Genomic DNA, 17,921 nt, shown 5'->3' on the forward strand with positions numbered 1-17,921 from the left:
TTATTGAATGGGATGATTTAACATTCCTCTTTATGTTCCCTCTGTTAGTTTGAATCATTCTCAATCCCTTGACAAGCATGTATCTGAAATTCTAGGCAGCAAGACCGTATTCCCAAATTAGAGGGTTAAATAACCCTCTCTTCATACACCTGTGCAGTTCAGTATGACTTCCATCAAAATCCAAAATACTGTGCAGGGAATTGTAAAAACTAGCAGAGCCGAATACCCTCTGCCAAGAGTGAAAGGCTTAATGGATGCTTCATACTGTACATGCAGGAACAAATTGTTTAGATGCATTTTTAAACGAATAAGTAGAATATTGCAGAGCCATAATGATAAATGATGGGTAGCATATCCGCCGATTCATTTTGAGACATTGAGGATGAAAAGGAAGCTTAGAATCTGAAGTTATTTTCCTCATAGACCTCAAGAGCAGATCATATTTTACAAACGTATTGTTCATCCAACCTTTGTATCCTTGCATTGCAAGTTCACTGGAGAACCTTTAATTGGAGAACAACGACATTGTTGCTGTAGTTTGTTGGTTTTTAAAGGAATGACTCAAGAAACCAAGCAAAAGGAATTAATCATGGAAGCCTTTGTTAAAATTTAGTTTCAAACAAACAGTTTTAATAATGTTCAACCATTTTATCATTTACTATGACAGATCTTTTTAATAAAACATTATTCATAGCTGGGTGTTTAAAGTCTCTCAACATTCAAATATAAATTGTGTTTTCTTTCAGTTGGAAGAGACCAATAAAAACATGATTTTCAGGAAACTTTGCAGATGACTGCTAAGTGCCTATTATTATAAACAATTATCTTCTACCTTTGAAATGAAAGACAACCAACACTCCATACAAGCAACTGATGTATGGATGGCTTACACTGCTTCTCACATGGTAGGTCAAGACACTTAGGAAGCAAAACTTCTCTAGTCCCCTGTAATTCAAAGTATATCCCCAGTTTAGCAAAGCAAGCATGCAATTGTTAAGCTTTGGAAAGAGTCCCATCTGAAGTTCAAATCTCACAATTATTTACATTTGCACACTGGGGCGGAAAGACCTATTCATCAGATAACTTTGTGCATTCAAGCATCCCAATGTATTGCTTTTGAGCCTTCACCTTGACAGACCTCAATACTGATCTGTATATTCAAATGCACACTTGACTATCAGACCACGCCTCTCTTTCATGCATTTAATTAAAATTCATACACTTTAGGCGTTATATAACATTTGCTACTGGAATGAGTCTCCATGCAAATTAAATAAGAATAAAGTTTGAACAATATTGTGGAACCTTACTGTTTGCAAACATTTGAGTTAACATTTTGAAGTAATTGGTTATTCAAGTACTCTGAAATGTCGAGACCTGAGTGGCCATAAGAATGGAATTCAAAATCAATTGCTTTATATCGGACAGACATTGATACTATCTTCTCAAGCTTCAGACCACTGATGTTCATTGTTCTCTCAGAATAACAGATGGCCCAAGTGAAAATCTGATTGTTTAGGGGAGGGAGTTTCAAAAACAAATTACAGAACAACAGACAGGCGATAAGTTCATGTCATAAGTAACAGCTAGAAAGAGTTGAAAACAAATGACATTATATTAATCTGGACTTTAAAACATGAGGACACAGGGCAGGGGAAGACTGTGGATTTGAAAAGTAAATAAAAGTTTAAAAACAAAATGAAGCACATCAATTAAAAACAGGCAAGATGCATAGATGAGGGAGACAACGGACAAGGAGACTTTATTTCTTTCCATTATATATAAACATATAAAATTCTAATGTCGTTTGGGCAGTTTTTTCCTGCATCCCATTAAGAAGGGAGAGAAAATGTGCCAGAAGTTCTTTCCAGATACAAGAGCAATAATAATTTCCAGAATACTTGGGGCTTTACTGAGAACTGAATTTGAGGGAAAAAAAGGAAAAAAGCAAGTTTCTTAGGGGGCCACTCACAATATTAAAAATATCAGATTACTCTTACAGATGAAAGCTAGATATGGCAAAAAGGTCACTCGGTTTATGTTATAAATGTAAGAATGAAGCCAATTTAATTTGAATTTACAATTGCCTCAGAGTTCGGTGTTGGACCCGTTACAGTTTGTCATCTGCATCAACCTTTTGGATGAGAACATGCAGGGCGAGATTAGCAAGTTTGCTGATGACACAAAAGTTAGTGGTTTTGCAGATAGTGAAGATGGTTGTGAAAGATTGCAGTAGGATCTGGATCGATTGGCTAGGTGGGCGGAGGAATGGTTGATGGAATTTAATACAGAAAAGTGCGAGGTGTTGCATTTAGGGACGTCGAACAAGGGCAGGACCTACACAGTAAATGGTAGGCCTCTGGGTAGTGTTGTAGAGCAGAGGGATCTCGGAGTACAGGTTCCTTGAAGGTCGAGTCGCAAGTAGATAAGGTGGTCAAAAAGGCTTTTGGCACTTTGGCCTTCACCAGTCAGTGTATTGAGTATAGAAGTTGGGAGGTTATGTTGCAGTTGTATAAGACGTTGGTGAGACCGCATTTAGATAATTGTGTTCAGTTCTGGGCACTATGTTATAGGATATTGTCAAGCTTGAAAGGGTTCAGAAAAGATTTACGAGGATGTTGCCAGGATTAGAGGGTGCAAGCTATAGGGAGAGGTTGAGTAGGCTGGGTCTCCATTCCATGGAGCACAGGTGGATGAGGGGAAATCGTAGGGGAAAACAAAATCATGAGAGGAATAGATCGGATAGATGCACACTGAGTGGGGGAATCAAGGACCAGAGGACCTAGGTTCAAGGTGAAGGGGAAAAGATTTAATAAGAATCCAAGGGGTAACTTTTTAACACAAAGGATGGTGGGTGTATGGAACAAGCTGCCAGAGGAGGTAGTTGAGGCTGGGACTATCCCATCGTTTAAGAAACAATTAGACAGGTACATGGATAGGACAGGTTTGGAGGGACATGGACCAAGCGCAGGCAAGTGGGACTTGTGTAGCTGGGACATTATTGGCCGGTGTGGGCGAGTTGGGCCGAAGGGCATGTTTCCATACTGCATCACTCTATGACGATGACTAAAAAGGATCACAATGAACAAAACAGACTTACATGGAATAAAGCTGAGATGAACGTCAGAAAAGAATGTAATTTGATTGAAGCTTTTGAAAAAGGCACAAACAAGGGACACAACATGCATGTAAAAAAAAAGAAACAATGGTTATGAGCACCCAAGTATTTTTATGTAGTCCTCATTAACTCACAGCTCCAAAACATAAATTGGCATTCTTAGTTATTGCTTTACTTATCATGTAAACATCCATTTCATTCTTCTGTAACATTGTGACTCCATAATGCAGAATTCAAAAAAATTAACTACCCACAGCTTCGTCTTTAGCTGTAGAAAAATAATTTGTGTGCACAAAATAACTTGTGCAATTCAAGGAAATAACATACCACAATAACTTAGTTTGTCGAAAAATATTTTTTTTAAAATCATTTACAGTTTTCCTTTGTTTCATTCCAGGAGACTAACAAAGTAAAAACTAAGAACAGTAGCATCAAAAGAACTTCTTTGCGGCTGCTTCTTGCTGGCTCCTGCGGGGGGAAAGGAATAATCATTAATACATGAAACAAATGTATGATTGTACAGCCTACAGAACTGATCGATGCAGGAAAAAAAGGCACACCTGCAACGTTTAGAAAGGGGAATGCTTACTTGCTCAGAAGAAATGTTCTAGCCTTGACTGTGACCTAAATTAGTTAAATTTTATTGATATTTTCAGATGCCAATGCAAATGTAGTTTAATTTATTTTAGAGATACAGCGTGGAGACAGGCCCTTTAGCGCACTGAGCCCAGCAGGCCAATGATTACCCATTCAATAGTTCTATCCTACAGAATAATTTACAGACAATTTACAGAAGCCAATTTACCTACAAACCTACAAGGCTTTGAAATGTGGAAGGGAACCAGAGCACCTGGAGAAAACATATGCGGTCACAGGGACAACGTACTAAACTCCATACAGAGACAGCAAGCATAGCCAGGATCGAACTCAGGTCTTTTGGTGCTGTAAGGCAATAAGTTTACTACTGCGCCAAAATCAAAAAATGCAAATATAAAAAACAAAACACTGGGGGAAAAAAACCCCAGGTCAGACAGCATCTATGGAACAAGAAACCGGTACCATTGTGCCTGGGATTCTTCATCAGCATGGGGAAAGAGAGTACCAAGTTAGTTTAGTACCAGAGAAGGCAGGAAGACGGTGAATGAAAAATAAAGGGAATTTATCCAATAGGGTGAGGCAATGGGGCAGTGATGATTAAGCTTCTCTGTCCAAGTATGTGTTGCCTATAGGTTGGAAATGCTAGTGAAGTTCTGCTTCACCCGGGAACAGTTGTTGGGACTCCGGATGGGGGAAATGGAAGATGAAAGGACAGGTGTTCTATATCCAGCGACTGCATGAGAAAGTGCCACCTGATGGGAAGTGGTAGGCAGAATGGAAGACAATAGACAATAGGTGCAGGAGTAGGCCATTCAGCCCTTCGAGCCAGCACCGCCATTCAATGCGATCATGGCTGATCACTCTCAATCAGTACCCCGTTCCTGCCTTCTCCCCATACCCCCTCACTCCGCTATCCTTAAGAGCTCTATCCAGCTCTCTCTTGAAAGCATCCAACGAACTGGCCTCCACTGCCTTCTGAGGCAGAGAATTCCACACCTTCACCACTCTCTGACTGAAAAAGTTCTTCCTCATCTCCGTTCTAAATGGCCTACCCCTTATTCTTAAACTGTGGCCCCTTGTTCTGGACTCCCCCAACATTGGGAACATGTTTCCTGCCTCTAATGTGTCCAATCCCCTAATTATCTTATATGTTTCAATAAGATCCCCCCTCATCCTTCTAAATTCCAGTGTATACAAGCCCAATCGCTCCAGCTTTTCAACATACGATAGTCCCGCCATTCCGGGAATTAACCTAGTGAACCTACGCTGCACGCCCTCCATAGCAAGAATATCCTTCCTCAAATTTGGAGACCAAAACTGCACACAGTACTCCAGGTGCGGTCTCACCAGGGCCCGGTACAACTGTAGAAGGACCTCTTTGCTCCTATACTCAACTCCTCTTGTTACGAAGGCCAACATTCCATTGGCTTTCTTCACTGCCTGCTGTACCTGCATGCTTCCTTTCATTGACTGATGCACTAGGACACCCAGATCTCGTTGAACTCCCCCTCCTCCTAACTTGACACCATTCAGATAATAATCTGCCTTTCTATTCTTACTTCCAAAGTGAATAACCTCACACTTATCTACATTAAACTGCATCTGCCATGTATCCACCCACTCACACAACCTGTCCAAGTCACCCTGCAGCCTTATTGCATCTTCCTCACAATTCACACTACCCCCCAGCTTAGTATCATCTGCAAATTTGCTAATGGTACTTTTAATCCCTTCGTCTAAGTCATTAATGTATATTGTAAATAGCTGGGATCCCAGCACCGAACCTTGCGGTACCCCACTGGTCACTGCTTGCCATTCCGAAAGGGCCCCATTTATCCCCACTCTTTGCTTTCTGTCAACCAATTTTCTATCCATGTCAGTACCCTACCCCCAATACCATGTGCCCTAATTTTGCCCACTAATCTCCTATGTGGGACCTTGTCGAAGGCTTTCTGAAAGTCGAGGTACACCACATCCACTGACTCTCCCCTGTCAATTTTCCTAGTTACATCCTCAAAAAATTCCAGTAGATTTGTCAAGCATGATTTCCTCTTCGTAAATCCATGCTGACTCGGAATGATCCCGTTACTGCTATCCAAATGCTCAGCAATTTCGTCTTTTATAATTGACTCCAGCATCTTCCCCACCACTGATGTCAGACTGATGGAAGAGCATACCAAGGAGTTGCAGAGGGAGTGAGTGATCCCTTTGAAAAAAACTAAAAGGGGAGGGGAACATGTACCTTGTGGGGAATCTTGTTGGAACTGGCAGAAATTTAAATAGCAGTTTGTAGAATGTACAGACTGGTCTGGTGGAAAGGATAAGGCCTGGGGAACTCTGATTTCACTCATTACCCACACAGAGTGGGTAATAGAGGCGGTCAAGGACTACGATAGCGGGAAAGTCACGGCTAAGGAATGAAGACATTTGAGAGGTACATGTGTGGAATATTTCACCAGAGCAATTGCAATGGAAATGGAAGAATTGAAAGAATGGAATGACTCCGATGTGGAGATATTCCACACGGTTGCTTCCGAAATGTCTTCCTTCATTAACCGTGGCTTCTCCTCTACCACTCAGAGCCTCTGAGTGCATCTGACAGGTCCAAACCTGAAAGATTAATTGTTTTTATTCCACGGATGATGTCCAACCGGGTACATTTTTCCAGTATTTTCTGTAAATAATATTAGTAATTTCTCAGGATGAGAAACTGGGTCAGTATATGGTAGTACCATTGTAAAAGGTACCAATTTAAAAAAATTCACCAATATTCTAATTAATATTCCTATTTAAACTTTTATTGAACGACTAGTTGGCATTTTTTACAAAAATCCTTTATCAACAGCATAGATTCTTCACATGCAAATTTAACTCAAATAGCTTAAAAAGATAGTGAAACAAAAAAAAACTTGACATTTATATTGAAGGCAAATAAAGAGATAGCTAAAGAATGCATTAATGGAAAAATGATAAAATCAGAGTGCAGCAAAGGGATATAAACAACAACTTTATTCACAGCGGAAAGAAGATCAAAGAACAAGATAAATAGTAACATTACTACAGATAACATAGGATATTATATATGGCAAATTCGTTTTTTTTCACCAACCAATTCCAGTCATAGCAGAATACCCACAACATAGAAAAACAGGTTAGTGAATAAAAAGGATAAATATTCCAAGACATCAAGACTATTTGGGATATTTCACACAACTGTCAAGCAGTACGAAATTAGTGATGTTTGGTTCATGTGTTTAGAGCTTTATAAACACAAAATTACCAGAAATATTGATACCATATTATTTATCGCAGGAGAGAGTCCGAGAGCATGGAAACAGGCGCCCAACCCGCCCACGCCAACAATGTTCAATTTAAGCTAGATCCATATCCCTCTAAACCTATCCTGTCCAAGAGTCTTTAATGTTATTGTACCTGCCTCAACCACCTCCTCTGGCATATATGCACCATATACGCACCATTGTCAGAGAGAGCATGATATTATTCCCAGGGTAGTCAGAAAAGTTTAGGAGTAGCAAGTCATACTGTGCAAATCAAAACAAATGCTCCTTCAAAAATTAGGGATAAAATACTGGAGATCAGCTGGAATGACTCAGCAGGACAGGCAGCATCTCTGGAGAGAAGCAATGGGTGACATTTCGGGTCGAGACCCTTCTTCAGACTGATGTCAGGGGAGTGGGTGGGACAGAGATAGAATGTAGTCGGAGACAGTAAGACTGGTGGGAGAACTGGGAAGGGGGAGAGGATGGAGAGAGAGAGAGGGAAAGCACGGGCTATTTGAAGTTAGTGAAGTCAATGTTCACACTGCTGGGTTGTAAGCTACCTAAGCGAAATATGAGGTGCTGTTCCTCCAATTTGTGCTGGGTCTTACTCTGACAACGGAGGAGGCCCAGGACAGAAATGTCAGATTGGGAATGGGAGGGGGGGGGGTTAAAGTGCTGAGTAACTGGGACATAAGATAGGTTAAGGCGGACTGAGCAGAGGTATTCAGCGAAACAATCGCAGAGCTTGCGCTTGGTCTTGCCGATGTACAGAAGTTGACACCTGGGACAGTGGATAAAGTAGATGAGGTTGGATGAGGTGCAAGTGACCCTCTGCCTCACCTGAAAACACTGTCTGGGTCCTTGGATGGAGTCGAGGGGGGGAGGTAAAGGGACAGGTGTTGCATCTCCTGCAGTTGCAGGGGAAAGTACCTGGGGAGGGGGTGGTTTGGGTGGGAAGGAACGAGTTGATCAAGGGGTTGTAGAGGGAACGGTCTCTGCGGAAAGCAGAAAGGGGTGGAGGTGGGAAGATGTGGCCAGTAGTGGGATCCCGTTGGAGGTGGCGAAAGTGTTGGAGGATTATATACTGTATGCGATGGCTGATGGGGTGGAAGGTGCGGACAAGGGGGAGTCTGTCCTTGTTGCGAAAGGTGGAGACCTTACTGAGAGCCTCATCTATAATGGAGGAGGACAACCCCCATTTCCTAAAGAATGAGGACATCTCCGATGCCCTGGTATGGAACACCTCATCCTGGGCGCAGATGCGGCGTAGACGGAGGAATTGGGAGTAGAGGGTAGAGTCTTTACAGGAAACATGGTGGGAAGAAGTGTAGTCAAGATAGCTATGGGAGTCAGTAGGTTTGTACTAGATGTCAGTCAATAGTCTGTCTCCTATGATGGAGACGGTGAGATCCAGAAACGGTAGGGAGATGTCAGAGATGGTCCAAGTAAATTTGAATGCAGGATGGAAATCAGCCGTGAAGCTGATGGAGTCAGTGAGTTCTGCATGGGCTCAGGAGGTATACAGAGAATAATGCATGAGATATAGTTCTTCAATTTTTGGGATTCTTTGACAAATTACTTGTCACAAAATACAGTTTTAAAATATAGTTGATGACCCGTGGACCTGTTGGGTTCCCATTGTGACGCCAGTCATATGAAGACGGAAGTATTAGATCAAAATTAGATCTCATCGTGTATGTGCGTGTATTAAATGTGTGAGTTCCCGAAATACAGCCAAAACAGTACACGATAGCGCAACAATTTGAACAAAACTTGATACCGCACACCGCAAATGAATTGTAAGGTGCCCCTAAAATTGTTGCACTATCGTGTACCGTTTTGGCTGTATTTTGGGAATATAAATATAATATATTCCCATATACATACACGATGAGACTTTTAGAGATATATATAGATATATATAAAATATACTAGAACAGGGTGGACCCGTTGGGCCCAAAGCTCTCCTGCATTGGTCTAACACCCTCCCCTCTCCTCCCCCACTCCTTCCCCGGTGATGGTCCAGGGCGCTGGAGCTGGGCACAAAGGGGGACTACACCTCCCGGCGGGCAGCGCGAGGCACGCACAAGATGATGATGGAAATGGAGGAGATGAAGATGGAGGAGGAGGAGGGTGTGCGTGCGTGGGGGGTTGTAATCCAGGAGCGGGGGGGGGGGGGACTACACCTCCCGGCGGGCAGCGCAGCACACACACACACAAACCTTTCCTGCAGACGTGGCAACCGCCGTTGGTGGCAAGCCTCTCCTGAGGGCCCAGCAACCCTCCCCCAACTGACGATCCATGGACCCTCTCTGCCGCCGCGCTGCACCGCGGGAGCAAGGTCAGGGCCGCGGCATACCGAGCTGGGACTCGAGGCGGGCGGCGGCCCAGGGACTACTGGAGGCGGACATCGCGGTAACTGCGACTAGGCAGAGGTGGGACTACTCCAGACGGACATCGCAGCGACTGTGACCTGGCAGAGGTGGGAGGCGGGCAGCGCTGCCCGCTCCGCCGAACTGGGACTACTGGGAGCGGACAACGCAGCGGCGGGAGGCGCGCAAAAGATGGCAGAGCACGAGGAGGAGGAGGAGAGCAGCTGCCATCTTTCTGCAGTCGCGACGGGGCCGTCGGTGGCAGTGGCCGCTGAAGGAGGAGGAGAAGCTGCCCCCTGCGGCTGGTGTGCGGTAATGATGCGGCGCGCTGGGCCCGGGCGATGGCGAGGACGCCGTGGGTTGAAGGGACAGAAGGGAAAGATGAGTGGACCATAAGTCCGACCATCTCCTGCTCGGAGTGTCCCCCAGTTGTGGGAGAGAGGGGAAGAGTGTAGGGAGAGAGGGGAGAGAGGAGAGGAGAGGACACCCCTGCAGTTTCCCTCCCCAGTCCCACTCTCCCTCCCACCCCCACTCTCTCCTCTTGCCACCCACCCCGTCCCCCCCACTCTTACTCTCCTGGAGCGGCGGACTGGTGGAGAAGGGCCTTCGGGCCTTCGCGCCAGCACCGCCATTCAAAATGATCATGGCTGATCATCTAAATTCAGTACCTCGTTCCTGCTTTTTCCCCCCATATCCCTTGATTCATTTAGTCCCAAGAGCTAAATCTAACTCTCTCTCTTGAAAACATCCCGTGAATTGGCCTCTCCAGCCTTCTGTGGCAGAGAATTGCACAGATTCACAACTCTGGGCAAAAAAGTTTTTCCTCATCTCAGTCCTAACTGGCCTGCCCTTTATTTTTAAACTGTGACCCCTGGTTCTGGACTCCACCAACATGGGGAACATTTTTCCTGCATCTAGCTAGTCCAACCCTTTAAGAATTTTATGTTTCTGTATTCCCCTCTCATCCATCTAAATTCCAGTGAATACAAGCCCAGTCGATCCATTCTTTCATCAAATGTCAGTCCCGCCATATCGGGAATGAACCTGGTGAACCCACGCTGCACTCCCTCAATAGCAATAATGTCCTTCCTCAAATTAGGAGACCAAAATTGTACACAATACTCAAGGTGTAGTCTCACCAGTGGCCTGTACAACTGCAGTAGGACATCCTTGCTCCTAAACTCAATTCCTCTCGCAATTTCTTCACTTCCTGCTGTACCTGTATGCTTACTTTCACTGAATGATGTACAAGCACACCCAGGTCTCGTTGCACCTTCCTTTTTCCAAATGTAACACCATTTGGATAATAATCTACCTTCCTGTTCTTGCCACCAAAGAGGATAACCTCACATTTATCCTGCATCTGACCACTCACCCAACCTATCCAAGTCACCCTGCAGCCTCATAGTATCCTCCTTGCAGCTCACACTGCCATCCAGCTTTGTGTCATCCGCAAACTTGGAGATGTTACATTTAATTCCCTCATCTAAATCGTTAATGTATATTGTAAAAAACTGGGGTTCCAGCACTGAGCCTTGCAGCACCCCACTAGTCACTGCCTGCCATTCTGAAAAGGACCAGTTAATTTTTACTCTTTGCCCCCTGTCTGCCAACCAGTTCTTCATCCATGTCAATACCCTACCTCCAATGCTATGTACTCTAATTTTGAAAGTCCAGATACACCACGTCCACTGGCTCTCCCTTATCCATTCTACTTGTTACATCCTCAAAAAAGTCCAGATTAGTCAAGCATGATTTTCCCTTCATAAATCCATGCTGACTTTGACCGATCCTGTCACTGCTTTCCAAATGCGCTGCTATTGCAGCGTTCAAGATATTTCCTATTAACTGCCGACTTTCTCTCGCCCCACCTCTGCCCCAGCTTTCTCCCCTTTATTACAAACTGCCTGAAAAAGGGACCCGATCACAAAATGTCGTCTGCCCATGTCCCCCAGAGACGTTGATTAAGATTTGTTCATTTAAGAATGTAGTCGACCTCTAGAATGAATAGAGTAACTCCACTGACAAGGGAAAAAGATGCTATTTAAATGTCTTTCCACATCCATTTCCACTGTTTCCTATTTTTATAGCATGTTTGTGGAGTTTTGCATAGGTCTTAAATTGTTAAGGTGGGTTCCCAAGCATGTGGAATGCAGTTTCAATAACAATTCCTCCTTAAACAGATTCATTAGAAATTAACCAAAACAGTGGACAATGTGATCAGACACTATGAAGGCAGGCTCAAGCAATTAAACATTTTCATTTAGGAGAAAGTATTATACAACACTAAACCAAAAAGATAGAAAATGCGTATGAAAATAGCTGGCTTTCATTGAGATTCATTACTCGTCAGCTGTAAATTCCAGTTAAAGATTAGTTCTCCAAAAAATCACAGCCTTAATTCTCAGGGAAATATTTAATTTGGGGCGAGTTTGAATTTTAAAATTAAAGAAAAATGGATAGTTGAGAGGGAACTTCAGGAGGGAAGGAGACAGATGATGATCAGCAGCTTTAGGATATAAATAATTGCACTGAAGGAACAAACCAGTGGTAGAGATAATGTCTAAAACAGGATCTTAAAGGTTATTGGGGAAAATGCAAACTTGACCATTTCATGTTCTGGACATTATATAACCAATGTTCACACAAACATTTAATTTCTCAACCAGCTCATTCAAAGTACCACGTTATGTGGTTTGCAAATGCTATTCAACATGATCATGAAACATTAGTTACTTAACAAAAAATTTCCTAACTTTCTGCCATTAGGAAAAATACAAAATGCATACAAGATTTTTCCATTATATTCAACTTAAAAAACAGCAATAATGCCGACCTAGAACAATGAAACCGATCTTGTCAGCATTTAGCCACAACAAAATTAGTGCTAGTGAATGTTGTGTACTTCTCATTAATCTCTTCAATTTAATTAAAATTTGCCATTTATATTCTTAGAAGCATTACAAGCTAATAATACAACCTACTTCATCAATATAACTTATACTTACCTATACATTATATAACCAATAAACAATACCGTTTGAAAGGCCACAAACATGAAGAAATGAGTTGAAGATAAACATGATGGGAATGGGGGTAATTCTGGGCATTTTGGCTTCTCAATATTTACCTGTGGAAAAAAGACAATAGTCATGAATTAAGACATTTGCCAATATACAGTAAAATCATTCTCTGGTGGCACAGTTTTATGAAATGTTAATGGATGATCTGGTCAACCGCATTTGTCAATACCGAACAGCTCTAGAGACCCGAGTTTGATTGACCGACTTTTGCCCTCTGTGGAGAGTTTGTATGTTCCCCTGTGATTACATGGGCTTCCCTCCAGGTGCTCTGCTTATCTCAAACACAACTAAGTTATGCTGGTTGGAAGGTTAAATGGGTTTTTCTTTTAAAAATGGGCATGTATGAGACAAGGTTGAAGTGAAATAAGTGGGAGATCACAATATCTGCAGGAGCAGCCAGACACAATGAGCCAAATGGCTGCCCCCTTTGTTGGAAGGAAAAATAGACCCGTCAACATTGTAAGATGCTGAGTTAGTCACAATCCCTGTATCCTGTTTTTCCACAGAATCTGTATTGAAAATCTTTCAAAAGAATTTAATCTAAAAACTAGATGATTGTGCTCATTTGTTCAAGATATGTCAAAGGACAAAAGCAAGTGTGACCTTCATACATAACCAGATGGTGAGATACAGTATTTCTGCAAGAGACTAGACGATTGGGCAGTGGAAGGCAGTGGAGACTAGACGATTTTGCAGACAAAGACGATTTGTCCTTGAGAGCAAATTTCATACAGGACTGCTACATGTCTCCCATTCATGGCTTAACACATCTTTAACTTCTGCGTTCCAGCACTACTGTGCAGAAACATGGAGTTAGGATTTTGTTGCACTTGCTCTATATCTTGCTCTATCACCTGATTTAGCATAAAATCTAGGGCACAGCTCAGTCACACTTTAGCTCATTTTCAAATGTTTTTAAATATCTGATCATCTGAGACATTCAGAAACCTTTAAAAAGAGCCTGATGGAAACGGTCCTCAGGAAGCGCTTACTATTTCTGTACGAGGTGCTTCTGCACTGTTCTTTGTGGGACAGCTGTGGCAGCACAACTCGATTTTGACTGCAGCATGGGTGACACACAAGGTTATGTGCAGCTGCAATGATCAAGCAAGGTACAGGCTGGGTGAAGTAACATAGAAACATAGCAAATAAGTGCAGGAGGAGGCCATTAGGCCCTTCGAGCCAGCACCGCCATTCATTGTGATCGTGGCTGATCATCCACAATCAATAACCTGTGCCTGCTTTCTCCCCATATCCTTTGATTCCACTAGCCCCTAGAGCTCTATCTAACTCTCTCTACGCTGCACTGCCTCAATTACAAGGATGTCCTTCCGCAAATTAGGAGACCAAAACTGTACACAATACTCCAGATGTGGTCTTACCAGGGCCCTATACAACTGCAGAAGAACCTCTTTGCTCATATACTGAAATTCTCTTGTTATGAAGGCCAACATTCCATTAGCTTTCTTCACTGCCTGCTGTACCTGCACACCAACTTTCAGTGACTGTTGTACAAGGACACCCAGGTCTCGCTGCACCTCCCCCTTACCTAACCTAACTCCATTGAGATAATAATCTGCCTCCTTGTTTCTGCCGCCAAAGTGGATAACGTCACATTTATCTATCTATGCCTTCCATAATGTTTGGGACAAAGACCCATTGTTTATTTATTTGCCTCTGTACTCCACAATTTGAGATTTGTAATAGAAAAAAATCACGTGGTTTAGTTTAGTGATACAGCACGGAAACAGCCCTTTCGGCCCACAAGGTCCGTGCCGACCAGCGACCCCTGCACATTAACACTATCTCATACCCACTAAGGTCATTTTTTAAACATTTACCAAGCCAATTAACCTACATTTGGAGTGTGGGAGGAAACCGAAGAACTTGGCGAAAACCCATGCAGGTCACGGGGAGAACGTACAAACTCCGTACAGGCGGAGTAGATTAGTGGTTAAAGTGCACATTGTCAGATTTTATTAAAGGGTATTTTTATATATTTTGGTTTCACCATGCAGAAATCACAGCTGTGTTTATACATAGTCCCCCCCATTTCAGGGCACCATAATGTTTGGGACACATGGCTTCACAGGCATTTGTAATTGCTCAGGTGTGTTTAATTGCCTCCTTAATGCAGGTATAAGAGAGCTCTCAGCACCTAGTCTTTCCTCCAGACTTTCCATCAGCTTTGGAAACTTTTATTGCTGTTTATCAACATTAGGACCAAAGTTGTGCCAATGAAAGTCAAAGAAGCCATTATGAGACTGAGAAACAAGAATAACTTTTAACGACATCAGCCAAACCTTAGGCTTACCAAAATCAACTGTTTGAAATATCATTAAGAAGAAAGAGAGCACTGGTGAGCTTACTAATCGCAATGGGGCTGACAGGCCAAGAAAGACCTCCACAGCTGATGACAGAAAAATTCTCTCTATAATAAAGAAAAATCCCCAAACCCCTGTCCAACAGATCAGAAACATTCTTCAGGAATCAGGTGTGGATTTGTCAATGACCACTGTCCACGGAAGACTTCCATGAACAAAAATACAGAGGCTACACTGCAAGATGCAAACCACTGGTTAGCCGCAAAAATAGGATGGCGAGGACAGTTTTCCAAGAAGTACTGAAAAGAGCAACCACAGTTTAGGTCTCGTGGACAGATGAGACAAAGATGAACTTATATCAGTGATGGCAAGCGCACTGTATGGAGGAGAGAAGGAACTGCCCAAGATCCAAAGCATACCATCTCATCTGTGAAACACGGTGGTGGGGGTGTAATGGCCTGGGCATGTATGGCTGCTGAAGGTACTGGCTCTCTTATCTTCATTGATGATACAACTGCTGATGGTAGTAGCATAATGAATTCTGAAGTATGTAAACACATCCTATCTGCTCAAGTTCAAACAAATGCCTCAAAACTCATTGGCCAGCAGTTCATTCTACAGCAAGACAATGGTCCTAAACATACTGCAAAAGCAACAAAGGAGTTTTTCAAAGCTAAAAAATGGTCAATTCTTGAGTGGCCAAGTCAATCACCCGATCTGAACCCAAATGAGCATGCCTTTTATATGCTAAAGAGAAAAATCAAGGGGAGTAGCCCCCAAAACAACCAAAAGCTAAAGATGGCTGCAATACAGGCCCAGCAGAGCATCACCAGAGAAGACACCCAGCAACTGGTGATGTCCATGAATCGCAGACTTCAAGCAGTCATTGCATGCAAAGGATATGCAACAAAATACTAAACATGACTAGTTTCATTGACATGACATTGCTGTGTCCCAAACGTTATGGTGGCCTGAAATGGGGGGGATTATATATAAACACTGCTGTAATTTCTACATGGTGAAACCAAAATGTATAAAAATGGCCTTTATTAAAAATGATTTTTTTCCTATTACAAATCTCAAATTGTGGAGTACAGAGGCAAATAAATAAATGATGGGTCTTTGTCTCAAACATGATGGATGGCACTGTATGAAGCATCCATTAAGCCTTTCAATCTTGGCAGATGGTATTTGGTTCTACTAGTTTTTACAACAATTCCTAGCGCAGTATTTTGGATTTTGATGGAAGTCGTACTAAAATGCACAGGTGTATGAAGAGAGGGTTACTTAACCCTCTCATTGGGGAATACGGTCTTGCTGCCTAGAATTTCAGATACATGCTTGTCAAGAGATTGAGAAGGATTCAAACTAACAGAGGGATTAAAGGGGAATGTTAAATCATCCCATTCAATAAATCATTCATGTATTCAATTATTAGAGAGGAAGTTGTTCCACAAAATTAACTGCTCACTAGACATTGTTTTTGTTTTATAATATACAACATGCTAAAAGATTTCAAACCAGATTTCCAGATTCAGCTGAACTCCAGAAGTGAACAAGTAAAACAATGCTTCATAATTTCCTGCACTTCCGTCACATTATTATAATTATAGTATGAACTTTTATATTATGCAAAATTGTCACATCTAGACATTTGGATGCCTGAATTTAAAAGGCATTGAACAATAAAACGGTTAGTTCATCAGACTTAAAGAACTTACATTTCTCTGTACCAATGCACCAATGTCTCTTTTTACAACATGAAGATGTTCTTTGATGTCATTGAAATGTTGAGCCACTTCATAGCCTCCAGTTGCAATCCCTGGAGGATGAGCCACTTGACTCAGAACGTTACTCACCGAATTCCTAAAAAGATACACAAATCCCAGAGCGGATTGTTAAAGACAGCTGGCCACATTTAAAATGTTCAAAATTTACAAAGATAAATAGCTCAAATTTACACAGCAACTTTCGTAAGACCAGGACTTTCCAGAGAAATATGAACTATATGAACTGCGACAATCAATATCATATCATATCATATACAGCCGGAAACAGGCCTTTTCGGCCCTCCAAGTCCGTGCCGCCCAGTGATCCCCGTACATTAACACTATCCTACACCCACTAGGGACAATTTTTACATTTACCCAGCCAATTAACCTACATACCTGTACGTCTTTGGAGTGTGGGAGGAAACCGAAGATCTCGGAGTAAACCCACGCAGGTCACGGGGAGAACGTACAAACTCCTTACAGTGCAGCACCCGTAGTCAGGATCGAACCTGAGTCTCCGGCGCTGCATTCGCTGTAAAGCAGCAACTCTACCGCTGCGCTACCGTGCCGCCCAATCCGCATACAAATCTCCAATTGTTGCAACAAAACAAAGTGACCAAATAACATTTCAGGTTTAAAACAGAAAACATTTATTTTTCTATGAACAATGGCCAAGCTTCTGAATATTTTCAACAACTACAGTATCTTGGTATTGTGCACGTATCAAGATATTGATTAAGGATGATATTGAACTTGGATGCATACTGACTATGCAACTACCTTGCAGCTCTTTAAACTATATCATCCATTCAAAGTCTCTGGATCATTTAATGTAAAAGATGAGATCACAGGCACTGTGGCATCCTTGCACACCGAATATCTTCTTACATGTTGAACTCAAACTTCTGGAATGGGACTTGAACCTGGAATTGTAGGACTCTGGGGATAGAAACATAGAAAATAGGTGCAGGAGGAGGTCATTCGGCCCTTCGAGCCAGCACCGCCATTCATTGTGATCATGGCTAATCGTCCACAATCAATAACCCGTGCCTGCCTTCTTCCCATATCACTTGATTCCACTAGCCCCTAGAGCTCTATCTAACTCTCTCTTAAATCCATCCAGTGATTTGGTTTCCACTGCCCTCTGTGGCAGAGAATTCCACAAATTCACAACTCTCTGGGTGAAAAAGTTCCTTCTCACATAGAAACATAGAAAATAGGTGCAGGAATAGGCCATTCAGCCCTTCGAGCCTGCACCGCCATTCAATATGATCATGGCTGATCATCCAACTCAGTATCCCGTACCTGCCTTCTCTCCATACCCCCTGATCCCTTTAGCCACAAGGGCCACATCTAACTCCCTTAAATATAGCC

The 17,921-nt window shown here is 42.6% G+C and overlaps 1 protein-coding gene across 1 annotated transcript in view; it reads right to left on the reverse strand.

Annotated features, from left to right (window-relative positions):
* Positions 1 to 647: 647 nt before the first annotated feature.
* lman1 (lectin, mannose-binding, 1) overlaps positions 648 to 17,921 on the reverse strand; it is a 58,679-nt gene continuing 41,405 nt past the window's right edge. The window contains exons 11-13 of the mRNA XM_078426696.1: positions 16,497 to 16,641; positions 12,377 to 12,498; positions 648 to 3,586 (exon numbers count right to left, since the gene is read on the reverse strand). Coding sequence (XP_078282822.1) covers positions 3,550 to 3,586; positions 12,377 to 12,498; positions 16,497 to 16,641 — 304 coding nt within the window. The 3' untranslated portion in view covers positions 648 to 3,549. The remainder of the gene's footprint in view (positions 3,587 to 12,376; positions 12,499 to 16,496; positions 16,642 to 17,921) is intronic.

Source organism: Rhinoraja longicauda, chromosome 1 (genome assembly GCF_053455715.1).
Source record: "Rhinoraja longicauda isolate Sanriku21f chromosome 1, sRhiLon1.1, whole genome shotgun sequence".
NCBI classification, from domain to species: Eukaryota; Metazoa; Chordata; class Chondrichthyes; order Rajiformes; family Arhynchobatidae; genus Rhinoraja; species Rhinoraja longicauda.